Source organism: Eptatretus burgeri, chromosome 17, assembly GCF_056783735.1.
Source record: "Eptatretus burgeri isolate ZD-2024b chromosome 17, Ebu_testis_v1, whole genome shotgun sequence".
NCBI classification, from domain to species: Eukaryota; Metazoa; Chordata; class Myxini; order Myxiniformes; family Myxinidae; genus Eptatretus; species Eptatretus burgeri.
The window spans coordinates 29,748,037-29,761,890 of NC_140977.1; the positions used below are offsets into that span (position 1 = coordinate 29,748,037).

Below are 13,854 nucleotides of genomic sequence, written 5' to 3' on the forward strand. Positions count from 1 at the left end.
CAAGGTTAAATAATTGTTCGAGTTATCACAACTAGTGATAATTTATACATCTTCTGCATATGTTTGATGAAAAAAATTTCATGAAAACTCGAATGAGTAAAGTACACGGTGGTTGTGCGCATAGTTACCTTGAGATATGCTCCTCCGGCACGAATCAAAATCTTCCAACTTGGGACTATCAAAGATAATCTTGGTTTCGAGGACAAGTGATTGTAGCACTATTATATAAGGTACAACCCGTGTTGTGGATAAACCAGAATTATTCAATATCCCAGGGGAAGACCTCGTCTCTGGGAGCTTTGTGGTAACACTGTCCTGAATCTTGGACTCGCGTTGAAGGACGAAGGAACAAAAGAAGTATCTGGGATATCCTGACGTAAGGAGGTAATATCCCTTTGGGTTAAATTTTTTCATTTTATTCGAGAATAGTTGATTCATTGGCGTTATGGTTAGAGGGTCCGTACCGAGTCTGGGAGATCGCCAGGTTGATTCTGACTTTGGTCTAGTCATACCAAAACACTTTAAAATGGTACGTGCTGGTTCCTCGCTTGACTCGCAGAATTTAGAGGATAAAGTACAGACAAACCCGGTTGGTTGGCATCCTGAGTGGGTGGATGGGGAGATATTTCTCCTTAATTGCCCCACTGACTGCAGAGAGGAAAGTGACATCATATTTAAGATGGCATTTCTGATACCCAAAGGTCCCTGGGAAGTTAGTTACATCACTCCCCAAAGGTGACCGACTGTGTTGCAAGTCCTCGTTGTCTGGTGCTTCTGGTCGCACGTTTGTGTGTGATTAGTGTGACTGCTGGGTGACAGGATGGCCTCGAGGTACGCATACTCGCCTTCAAACTGTCTCGCCTGGGTTAGAATCCCGACCCAGGTATAAACTGTCATTCTGGAGTTTTACAGGCAGGGCGATTCATCAATGTGTGTGCCGTCCCTCGGATGGACGTTAAATTTGGCTTCCCATCTGCCGGCATTAGTTGGTGGATGTCAAAGACCTCACGGTGTCCTTTGCGAAGATTTGGCGAGCTATTGCCAGCAACATGACCAAATTCCAAATTTCTGCCCTAACTTACAGGAAGCACTGTATCAGCGGCACAGCCGCACCCTCAGGCAATGATGCTGCCCTGCAGCGTTGTTCTACGTACGAAAGAAGAAGAAGAAATGTGACAGTTCTTCCATGAGCCTTAGACCTTGTTTAGAAAAACAAAAAGTGTAAATCTCTCGTTATTCAGAGCACTTGTGTTTCCCTGTAGATCTCCGATGGCGGTGAGATCTCAGCTTCATCATATTTGCTTAGTTTGGATGATCCATGTCCTCCTGATGAAGAAAGCTACAAATGCCCATTATTATGGTAATTCTTCAACAGTTTATGGAATCAACATTAACAGAGGTTCCTTTGGGTAGTAGAACACATGAAATGTTTAAGGTACGAGGACAAAATGCAATTCAATTCTAGAAACCACAGTTCACAGATCGGTACTTTTATAGTGATTTTAAAGGAATGGGACACAATTTAATTACACCTCGTAATTTGAACCGTCATTGAAAGATTTATAGAGGGCAATTGAGATTTATGTTTATGTCTTTGTCCAACTACAGCATACGTGGGTTCAAAAGGAGATAAAGGAAATGTGGGACCGAAAGGATGCACTGGATCCAAAGGAAATCGGGGACTTTCTGGATTTGTTGGTCTTCCTGGGATGAAAGGATGCCGAGGAAGTATGGGGATTCCTGGAACGAATGGACACCCTGGTGAAAGAGGAGAAAAAGGAGAAATGGGATGTCATGGACAGCCTGGCATATTGGGATTACCTGGGACAAAAGGTGACAAAGGCTCACTGGGATTTCCTGGAAATGGGTCTCCAGGAGGAAAAGGGAACATGGGCATTCCTGGTTACAAAGGAGAGAGGGGCTTAATGGGACCTCCTGGTGCAAAGGGGGAGCCAGGAATGTCTGAAATAAAGGGCCACCCTGGGAACAAAGGAGACAAAGGAGAACCTGGAATTGGATTTCCTGGTCAAAAAGGCTCTCAAGGCACTCCAGGAATTCATGGAGTTCCAGGTAAGCCTGGAACTTGTAAATACAAGGGAAATAAGGGAAATCGTGGTGCTCCAGGATTTCATGGAAGTCCTGGGGCACCAGGACAAGATGGCTCCAAGGGAGAACCTGGAGAACAGGGCTGTTTTGGAGAGAAGGGAAACAAAGCAAATGCTGGTGATCCTGGATGCCTTGGAATTCCAGGTAAACCAGGAATTCCTGGTTTAAAAGGTTGCAAGGGTGAGACTGGAGCCAATGGAAATCCTGGATTGAAGGGCGACAAAGGTGTTGAAGGACTTTGTGGATTGCCTGGAAAGAAGGGATGCGAGGGTGATTGTGGAGAAAAAGGACGCCGTGGAGATAAAGGTGATAAAGGGGACATCGGACCGCGTGGTTTTGCGGGGTTGAAGGGCTGCGTTGGAGAAAAAGGAGAAGTCGGATGGAAAGGAGAGCCTGGAAAAAGCTGGTTTTGCGATATGGAGAAGTTACCGAATTGCTTTGATGGTGACTTCGATAAAAGTGAGTTTATCGGCAGTATAAAACTCGTAATGTTTGTTGCCGGTTTGCTTGTTCTCCGTAGTGGATTGTACTCGGCTGGTACCCGAGACAAATTTCCATACCCCCCAAATTGAGTATAAATTTTCAACCTCTCCCTGACATTAGGACCTTTCCTGGTCGTTGACTACCATGAGACCCCCCACCCCCCCCACCCGCCACTTGAGACACACGGATGGCATTTCTCCAATGGGAAAAGTCATATCCGATTAATATTTTTCTGATAACGCAAAAGTTAAAAGTTGTTTCTGACACCAATTCTAACTTGTTTTAATCTTTTCTTTTCAGCCACATCTTCTCATCTGTTTAAGAATCAGATACTTTTCAGTATACTCAGGAAGTGTAAGTCAACAATATTTGATAACACTTTTCTTGGTATTGCATGCATCCTGTAAGGCTGGAACAGTCTGGTTGTCTCCCATTCTCTTTGATGCTTTTGTGTCTTTACTCCAATCTAGTGATTTCCACGAAGGAGGGAACGTGGTTATTGTTCTCCGACGGACACAAGTTATCGGCTGCAGCCGCCTCATCTTATTGTGCGTCACAAAATGGGACTCTCGTGGTGCTAACGAGCAGCTCTCAAGCAAAACTGCTTTTGAAACATCTTCGGTACACAGATACGGTGGAGGCCTACATTGGCTCCTGCGACCTCAGTACCGATTGGATCGATGATCCCTTATTAGTACCTGCAGAGCGGTATTTGATGCAAGCTATGGATGCAGACAGCCAGAGCTGCATGGTTGTTTCCAGTAACGTCACAGAAGGTGAAGTCGATTGTGCCATCCCACGTCCATTTTTCTGCGAATTCCATGACTGAAAAAAAATAAAAAAAATCCAGGAAATCTCCATGTTTTATGTGACTCAGCAAACGAGCAACATATGCTGGGATGGAGTTTGCAGTTACTTTTCATCAACTTCCTCGGAGAATGTCAGTAGAGAGCCGAAATCATTTCCGACGACGAGGGATTTTATCAGTATCGTTTCAATGTAATGTAATAATGTGCAGAAGAATCTTGAAAAGAGAATAAAAGTACTTTGTTCTTACATGGTTCATGTATGTACACAAAGTGAAATTCCACATTATCTGCTTTATTGTTGAGTTTTCCTTTTCCTGCTGTATTAAATCAGGGAATTCTCTGTATGGCTAGACTGTATGTTTGTGGAATGTAGATGTAAACCGATCTCCACCAAATTTTGCATATGTGCTGGTAGTACCCAGGGTCAGGTCATGGGCACCAAAAAACCCCAAACAAACAAAAAAACTCTCCACCCCTCCACCATCGCGAGGAGGGCAGAGACGACTTACCATTTTCACCTGAACATGTATTACAGCGCTGTTCCCTGCTGTAGACAAGGTGGGGGGTGGGGGGGGAGGAATTATTAGCCATGGCACAAAATATATTTACTCCACCTCTCCCACTATTCCCCCCCCCCCCCTTTTCAGGCTGTTCCCTAAGGGAGCGGGTGTTTCTGGTTTATACAATTTGCAAATAAGTGGTCTTTCCCAGAAGATACAAGGCACACAAACATTCATGTAAATTAACGTAACCTGACAAACAAGAATCAGGGACATGACAAACCTGATTTGTGGCCGAAGGGTCTGGACTCTGACACCGCCAAGCCGAATAGATTAATCATCAACACGATGCCATCAAGGAGGACAGAACACTTATAGTAATGTGGTCCAATCACTTGTCAGCAATCATGATTCATCATGAGTTTGCCAAGCAAGGAAGGTCTCCATCTCAGATATTTATCGAATACAATATTGTAGAGCTGTGCGCAATGGGCACATGAACTTTCACAAGTTTAAAAGGGATGGGAGAGAGAGCAAAGGAGGGTCAGGTGGTGCGGAGAGAAGGGAAAGAAGTTCGGGAGGAAACGGGAATGGGGGGTAAGGAGGTTAAAAACTTTGCCACATTTGCTGATTTATTCATTAAATGGTCCTTTCGAGCTTTCGGCAGTGCTTTGTTATCCTGAGAGAGTGAAACTGCGATGCTGTGAAGTTGTTCACCGAGGATTACAGGCCGATGTGTTTCTGTCATTGACACACCATTGTGACGTCGTCCTTTTTCACCGGTAGTTGCTTGTATTTTATTATGCGTCACCGAAGATGGAAGGCAGTGACATTTTCACCCCTTTCTGTCTGTTTGTTTGTTTGTTTGTTTGTTTGTGTGCACGATATCTCAAAAAGTTGCGGACGGATTTGGATGAAACTTGGTGGACGTGTTGGGTATTTGGTAAGGACGAATCGATTCGATTCCGGATCAGACTACGAGAATTATTTAATCTTAAAAGTGATTCTTCACCATTGAGAGAAAGGGCCAAAAGCGATTACAATACGATATCTCAAAAATGTATTGGGCCCGATGTGTTCTGATGGATCGGGCATTGCGGGTCGGAGATATGTGCTCTACCGAGTGACCTTCGAGTATAATTATCACTGGGCTGCATTTGAAATATTTTTTTCAGAGGTCTAGGTTTTCTCAACGGCTCTTATATGCTTTTTGCATGTTAGATTTAGAAATGTATCTAATTTCGCTCAATCAGGTCAAGTTTTTATGTTATCTCAATTTTAAGGGAAAAAAAATCAAAATTTTTGTTTTTTTAATTAGCATTTTTAAAATTCAAAATCAGACTTACATTGACAGAAAATGTACAAACTATACATATTATGACACACAAGTACCGTTAATGTGGAATAAAGTGCCTTCTCAATTACTTTCATTTCAATTTCAGAAAAATATAGATAAATCGTTGTTTCTGGCAACACCCAACTTGAGTCGGTCCAGCAGTCGCTGTTTTCCTTCATCTTTTTAATGTTCAATTTCACATTAACGGTATTTGTGCGTTATTTTATATAAAGTTTGTACATTTTCTGTCAATGTAAGTCTGATTTTGAATGAAATAAAATGCTAATTAAAAAAAACTAAAATTTTGATTATTTTTTTCCTTAAAATTGAGATATTTTCCTTATTTTATATTTATATTTTCCTTATTTTCCTTAAAATTGAGAAAACTTGACCTGATTGAGCGAAATGAGATACATTTCTAAATCCAGCATGCAAAAAACATATATGATCCGTTGAGAAAACCTAGACCTCTGAAATGACGCAGACCAGTGTTATGCTTCGATGACCCTTTGGGAAAAGGATGAGGGTACGTGTACAATCTTTCCATGATACATAACACGTGCTGCATGACATGTTGCGGGATGATTTACACTCACCCGCTTCGTCCCACATGTTTCATGCAACAAATATTTGGGTAAAGCTTGGACACCTCAACTGATACACAGACTGCAACAACTTCCATGCGACGCGACAATGGAAACATGGTATTTTATTATCTCCGCTACCGAAGGTGAAGGAGGTTATGTTTTCACACCTTTCTCTCTGTTTGTTTGTTTGTTTTTCTGTTTGTTTGTCTGTTTGTGTACAGGATATCTCAAAAAGTTGTCGACGGATCTGGATGAAATTTTGTGGGCGAACTGATTAGATTTTAGTGAAGATCCGGATCTGGATCCAGCTATTAGAATTTTAAAAGTGATTTTTACTATTGAGAGCCCGACATGTTCTCGTGGATCAGGCATTACGGGGCGGAGGATATCTGTTCTACCGAGTGACCTTCTAGTTTTATACAAGTTCCCTTACAATTGAAATTGACGCAGGAGGCCATGAGGTCCATCGAAGCCTGCGCAAAGGTTCCCAACTTATGGCTGTTGGTCCGTGCTCTATCCCCTTTAAACGCTCAGCATTAAGCAAGACGTATTTTTGAATTTTTTTGAGGCTAAGGCTGGTTGTATAAGGGGTTGCTTGAGTGCTCGGGGTAAGCTTTTCCTGTGTTTTTTGATGTGTGTACATGCCACACCATTAAATAAAACCATAAACTTTGGGTATGACAGCCAGGGTTTGAACTAGCCAACTTCCCAGACTCAGATCAGACGCTCCAACCATTTCACCAACGTGTATGATCTTGCCCACCTCATCAATTTAAGGATTCATATGCATCTTGAAGCGTGTCAAGGGACATGCAAATGTATTTTGCACTCAAATGTTGCATGTTGAGTGCTCTGACAACGCAAGGTTTTATTTCATTGGTTTAACGACCCAACCATCTCCCCCACACAACTCACAGTGGTTAAAAGAGTGACCATCTTGACGCAACGTGGTTTCAGTGAAACTTTCCGTTTCAGTTTTGTAACTTTCGGCTTGAAAAGGGGAAATGCGTAATCATTTGTAGGTTGTTCCTGCAAGTCACATGACGAGGTTTATGGGGGCTTGCCTCTGTTGACACATTTGCAAGTCATGGTTTTGCTGTGACCTGTGACCTACCATGCAGGATATCACGGGTTGGGTCAGGGTCTGCACCGTGAGTGTTGTGCCATTGTAGTGCCTACTTCAAGGACATCTATTCATTATGCTTACAGGAAGGAAGAAGGGTTTGTGCATGAATTATATATTCCAATTAAAATGTGCATGAAATTGGGAATATCACTGATACAAATGACACTGCAGGTCTATGTGGAGGAGCCTAATATGCTGTTGCATCACCATTAAATTGTGCATGCGCACACACACCTCGTTTTTTTCACACACAACTGTTCCTAACGATTCTATCAGGCACACAAAAATATAAACACAAACACAAAAATAAGATGAGAAAATAAAACAAACAAACACACACACACACACAAACATACATACAAACAAACACAAACACACAAACACACACACATACATCCATACAAACACACACACATACAAACAAACAAACAACACACAGACATACACTCATCCATACGTACAAATACATACACATACATACAAACACACACACGCACGCACACCCTCATACACACACACACACACACACACACACACACACACACACACACACACACACACACACACACGCACGCACACCCTCATACACACACACACACTGTTGCGGGCAGGGGATCGGGTGAGAAGACCACGAGGGGGGGGAGCTATCTCGGCTCCCACCAGACTCCCCGGAATTATAGGCCGTTGCACACAGATAATTCCGTGACGCGGTGTGTCGCTTAACCGACTGTGGACGTCAATAACTCAATCGCGTGACCGAGGGTCCTCCCGTCTATGGGTTAACTGGGTTACCTAATTCATCACATGATTTAATTACCGGGGAACACGCCCTCGGTACGCCTTGTCCGAACCAGATCACTCTATCGGACAGGATCACTTTACTGGATCGGATGCAGCCGAGCGACACTGCCAAGGACGTACTGGCTAAAAGGAAGGGATTGTTGGGAATAAAGTCCTGGCTAAGCTAGGATTCAGACCATGCTGGATCAATGAAGGAAGAGACAAACACGAGCAGGGAACATTTCTAATAATAATTTATTTACAACTAGCTGAAACCCCATCACAGACGGATTCCGTTCATTCAACCACTCTCACCAGCTCACACACACTCGAGGGACATGGACTGGACAGGGTGTGCTTGCCCCCGCCTACTCATCCCCCGCCCCTGCCCCATTCAATCCGCTTACCCCTGCCCAAAAATGTAATTACCCCAGCCCCGCCTCTTCACTCCCACCACCCGTAGTTTGATTCCCCACCCTACTTGCCCCGGGCCCCCACCCCGTCCACCCTCTCACACTCAACTCCGCCTCATTCAACCCAGCCCCCGCCCCATTTCCCCCTGTTCACGCTTTCAATTTGCTTACCTCCGCCCAAAAATTTGCTTACCTTGCCCCCCGCCTCTTCACTCCCTGCCCCCGTCTCTTCACTCCTAGCCCCCATCTCAACGAAAAGTGTTTATTCTGCTTCAGCGTTGAAAGTTGACTATTGCCACTATGTGCGATACACTCTTACAGGTACGAAGTTTCTTTCAGTGCCGGTCACAGTACCGAGAAAAAACGTGACACGACCGCTAGGAGGAGCACAAAATTGGTCCTTCAGTATTAATATATAGATTGATAGAAGATTCAGTAGACACCACTTTATAAATCCACAGTTATAAAATCCAGCCACTGATTGTGACCAAAATGAGTTGGAACGGAATTTTACATCGAGAAATCCTCCGTTTAATAAATCCACCTGCTTGGCACGTGCGAAGTCTCAACCTAAGTTTGATGTAGTATGCGCTGCCACAGAGTGAAAAAAAAACAAAAAACAACAGCAACTGGCGACGGACTTCGAATCCCGCCGCCGCTCGAATCCCTCCGACCCCGAATCCCAACGGCCAAGGGAAGAAAGCGACGACGAACCTGAGCCCATGCCAACAGCGGCAGAGATGTGGACGGCACTCGCCAAATTGGACAGGGGATGCAACTCTCAGGTTTTGCCCATCCCGATTTCCGCCACGTGACGGATTCAATAAAGGAACATTTGCGCAAAACCTTCCCTCCCAAGCAAGTGACCTTGGAGAGATTCTTTTGAACAATCCCCTTGTCACCGTTTGATAAATCAATGTTTTTGTGGCATAAAGCAGTGTTTAACGACATTCGCTTTTTGTCTTATTTATCCAGTAGGTGGCTGAAAATAGGTTCTCTGCTTAATAAATCCAAACGGCGTGGTCCCATGGTGGATTTATAAAGTGGCGTCTACTGTACAATGTTTCTTGTTACATTTTTTGTGCCAAATTCACATTCTGAGGTCGTCACCAAGTGCAGAAGAGGATTTTACATTGCAAACGCTATTTTCGAAGAGTGGAATTAGTAATTACACCTCTCAGCAGTAACGTTCTGACGACGGACGTAATGACATCAGCGAATAACCGATGTCATGACGTCCTGACGCCTCTCAGCGGTGACGTCACACGTCACCATGTAAACGAATGTAAAACGAAAAGTGTTTATTCTGCTTCAGAGTTGAAAGTTGACTATTGCCACTATGTGCGATGCACTCTTACAGGTACGAAGTTTCTTTCAGTCCAGGTCACAGTACCGAGAAAAACGTGACGCGAACGCGAGGAGGAGCACAAAATTGGTCCTTCAGTATTAATATATAGATGGGGCGAGGAAAGGTATGTGGTACCGTCAAGAGATTTATTGGGGTGTGCAAGCAGAGATAGGGAAGAAAGGTGTGGTGGGGCAATAATCAAGCAACTTATGAAAGCGGACGCAGAGCAGACCCAACTAGAAAATAATAACAATCTTCTGCAGGCTTACTTATATAGACAGGCGCCAGGACACACACTCGCACACACACTCGCGCACACACACACACTCGCGCACACACACACACTCGCGCACACACACACACTCGCGCACACACACACACACACACACACACACACACACACACACACACACACACACACACACACACACACACACACACACACACACACACAGAAACAGAAAACCAGGTGGGTGGAGTCAGCGTCGTGTGGGCGGAGAAGAGGAGGATGAGGAGTCCAGCGATGACGACAGAATGCAGAGTCGAGGTAGGCCGAGTCGAAGTGAGCGGGAGGCGAGACAGAGCAGAGAGCGAGCGAATGGCCCCGCTCCGACCTTTATAGGCCCCGCGGTGCGGGGCGGGGGGGGCATCCCAAAGCAACGCGTCGTCACCCGAACTGGGTGCTCTGATTGGCCACTGCACCCCGTGCGGCCCGGCCTCGATGGCCGGAAGCAGCAACATTCCTCTTCCGGCAAGGTGACCCAGAGCCGTAAAAATGTCTCGCTCGGACCGCACGACATGATACGAATTGCCCACACCGAACTCTGCATCATGAATTGCCTTGCAAGAACCCCCGGGCCGTGCCCTGACAACTGGCCGAGGGTGGCGTCGGTCCCGCGTGCCTGCCCGGGCGCCTCCGACTAGCGCTGATCAATGGCTGCTCCATGATGCGTCACGCGGCCCGAGCAATCCCGACTGCGTAGCACGCCTCTGCCTGGTAGCAACTACATCGAGGCGGAGGTGCGGGAGGATGTGTGCCGTCCGCGGGCGACATTTGTTGTGGTCGTGGTGGGCGAAGACCGATGGTAAGATGTTATGGCGGACCCATGCACAGACAGTAAGATGTGCCTATCCGTGCCCCGCTCTGGACGATAACAGTGTCGCGAGCGGCGCACGGGTCTGCCTTTGAGAGCACGTTCCGTACATCATCTTCCGTTCCGATCCGCCATTACGCACGTGGCCAGCGCTCGTGCTCGCCCGATTCCGGTGTCGTGTGCGCGGGACGAAACCCGATCGATATAATTAGTCCACAAATTGTTTGAAAGTGACGCGCCGCTTGCGCCTTGCACACTCGCATCCCGCGCAATGTGGCGTTGGGTTCCCCTTCTATTAATCATCGGCCTCAGTACGCGTTCCGTGCAGCGTGGGCGTCGTGCTGGGTGTGCTTTCTGTCCATTGGGTGGAAATTACCGCTGCGCGTGCGTTTGGCAGGCTGTGATGTCCACGGAGGGGTGTCCAGCGTAACGCTTGCTTGGCCTTACCTGAGGAGTGAGGACCCATCTCACGGCGAAGGACGCACGTGGCTCAGATTTACCTTCGCAATAATCAGAAAGGAAGAGTAGGAATGAGGTTAGAAATGAAATGATGAAGGAATGACGTAAGCAAACCGAGCTATGAGATCCTCGCAACGCACGCCCCCGTTTTCCCACTATACAAAAGGGAAGGGGTCTATCTACACGTACATTAATGGGATAACTGTCTTGGGACCACTATCTGTTGGATGCATGTGGTTCCGCAACAATACATACAAACACACACGCGAACACACACACACACACACACACACACACACACACACACACACACACACACACACACACACACACACACACACACACACACACACACACACACACACACACTTATGCAAACACTCACAAAAACAAACACAAACAAACACACCGCTGTACTAACTGTAGCCAACACTATGTTTTGCATGAGAGGCTGTGTTCTTTCTGTTTTTTGTTTTTAATATATTCTCTTTTTATTCGGAGCCATTTTCCTTGTTTAATCTGGGCATTTTATTCTGGGTTTATTCAGCCATCATTCGGCATTTTCTCGTTCGTTGTTTCAAGGAAGGAATTTACAAGGAAATTAAGGCACAGGAGGGGGCCATTCGGCTCATCATGCCTGTGCTACACCAATACTAGATTTTTAATAAATCCGTCAATACCCCTGTCCCTTCGTGTGCAGCCTTTTGGCTGCTACACTGGTACCCATTTTGCCGACCTTGGAAGGATGACAGGCTGAATCAACCCCATTAGTGTTAATTCACCAATTAACCGGAAAACGGGGGTTGAACTATAGGACTCTCAGATACCAGGCCACCACCCTAACCACGAGGCCAACACCAGATTGTTGCCTTGCTATCTACGAGGAGTTACAATTAACGGCAGAGATTTTACGGCAGAAAGTTTTACAACATTTTCTCTGTCTGTGCATACGCAAATGGCCGTTCAACAGCTTGTGGTGTATGGTGGTTGTATTGTTTTTATGTCATACAATTTTTGTGTTTTTATCGTATGGATGCAATAGACAATGAACTTTGTTGTTCAAGTCAACTTTGTTGTTCAAGTTGTTCAAGGCCTGAACTTTGTTCAAGTCGATAAATATATTCAGTGACAGTGCAAACACTTTTTCCACGTACAGTCATGGCTTGGAAACGAACACCCAAGCAGCTTGTATAGCGCTCGCCAAGTGGCTTAAACACTCAAGCAAGCACTCCATCTCAACGGTTGATAAGGAACGGCTGGCTTGGCAAGTCCGAATTGGACAAATGGAACAGTTTTTAGCAGTCGGAACTCCTGATGTCAATTAAGAAGTTTAAATTTTGAAATTCGGCTCATTAGGAAATTCTAGAGGTTATGGCATGTGCGGAAATTAAATAAAGCCACAAACGCTGGTGTCTTCGGGCGTTTATAAGCATTGCAATGTATCCAGGGATTTGAAGGTATGATGAACAGCTATTAGATGATATGAGTGAGGAAAGTGAAGAAAAAAAAAATTATCGTAAAGAAATTGTTGCGGCTTGTTCCAAGTCAAGCACTCAGTTTTCCTTCATGCACCACCTTGGAGTTCCCTCTGTATGCATGCAAAATTTGGGGCCGCTAGGTTTCATGGTTTTGGAGTTATGGAGGAGACCGATAGACAGACTGACTCACCAACTGACATATACAGTATTAGTATAGATAAACTCTTTGGCCTCTTTTGTCCAATCCTTCTTTTGCCCTCGTATCAACATCTTTAACAATCCTCTTGAGGAAGTTCAGTCATTCAAACTCCTGGGTCTCACTATCAGCCATGATTTTTCTTGGGCAAACCACATTTCAGGTTGACCTCCAAAGCCAGCTGCTGACTGTGCATCCTCCATTGTACAAAATCATTCCTTGGCACACCTGAACTATCCACCTGCAAGACCTTCATCCCCAGCTTGATGGAGTACTACTCTCTTCTCTGGACTGGCTCCTATGCCTCACATCTTGCTCAACTTTACGTCATAAAAACCAAGACCTTCAAAATTATTGGATTCTCCTGTGATGAAGCTGAGTCTATGAACCTATTACTTTGCCATCGCAGACAGGTCGGTGGTCTCTCTGTTTTCAACATCCTCATTTCTGCGCTTGCACACTCTGTTCTTTCTGTGCTTTGCCCTCACCCCTTCCCCTCCCCCAAATATTTCTGCAGGGCACACACACACTCCATCATCTACCTCTTCTGGTGAAACTACCTAAATCCAGAATCACCGCTCACTTCTACCTTTGTTCTTCTTGTTTTCACACTTGTGGAACCAACTTACACATCCTCTCAAATCTCATTCTTCCTTCTAGATCTTCAAGGCAGCTGTTCGTCACCATGTCAAATCGTCCCCAATCGAAAACCATGATCTTTTCTACCCTTGTTAACCCATCCCATTCCCTCCTCCTTCCAACTTTCCAGTTTTTCCTCCTGAGAGTTTTATTTTGTACCGATCTTGTCCACCACATGCATCCTCTCCTGCACCCCATTACTCCCCACACCCATTGTTTGTCTGCCTCCTTCTGTCTTGAATTTCGGGTCTACGGTTGGTGTCTGTAGACCCGGATATAGGACAAAAACATCATAGGACACTTGGTATGGCAGCCATGCTGGAAAAAAGGAGAAATGTTTGACCTCTGATTTCCAAAATGGCTCCATGGAAAAAAATTGAAACTTGGCACCTGTCAAGTACTCCCCATGGGGAAGAAATGTGTTTGATATGATGTTGTCGGTGCTTTCGTTGTGACGTCATAATTGCATATGTAGAACGCTACATCTTTTCAGTATAAAA

The 13,854-nt window shown here is 45.3% G+C and overlaps 1 protein-coding gene and 1 long non-coding RNA gene across 3 annotated transcripts in view; both read left to right on the forward strand.

The window, feature by feature from the left end:
- Positions 1-1,180: 1,180 nt before the first annotated feature.
- Positions 1,181-3,745, forward strand: LOC147009655 (uncharacterized). Its single transcript, XM_085862503.1, has 4 exons — positions 1,181-1,360; positions 1,609-2,565; positions 2,890-2,943; positions 3,060-3,745. Exons 1-4 carry the CDS (start codon positions 1,270-1,272, stop codon positions 3,416-3,418), a joined length of 1,461 nt encoding a protein of 486 aa, XP_085718629.1. The 5' UTR covers positions 1,181-1,269; the 3' UTR covers positions 3,419-3,745.
- Positions 3,746-4,320: 575 nt separating this feature from the next.
- LOC147009656 (uncharacterized) overlaps positions 4,321-13,854 on the forward strand; it is a 38,978-nt gene continuing 29,444 nt past the window's right edge. For both annotated transcript variants that reach the window (XR_015053058.1, XR_015053059.1), the window contains exon 1: positions 4,321-4,495. This is a non-coding gene — a long non-coding RNA (uncharacterized LOC147009656). The remainder of the gene's footprint in view (positions 4,496-13,854) is intronic.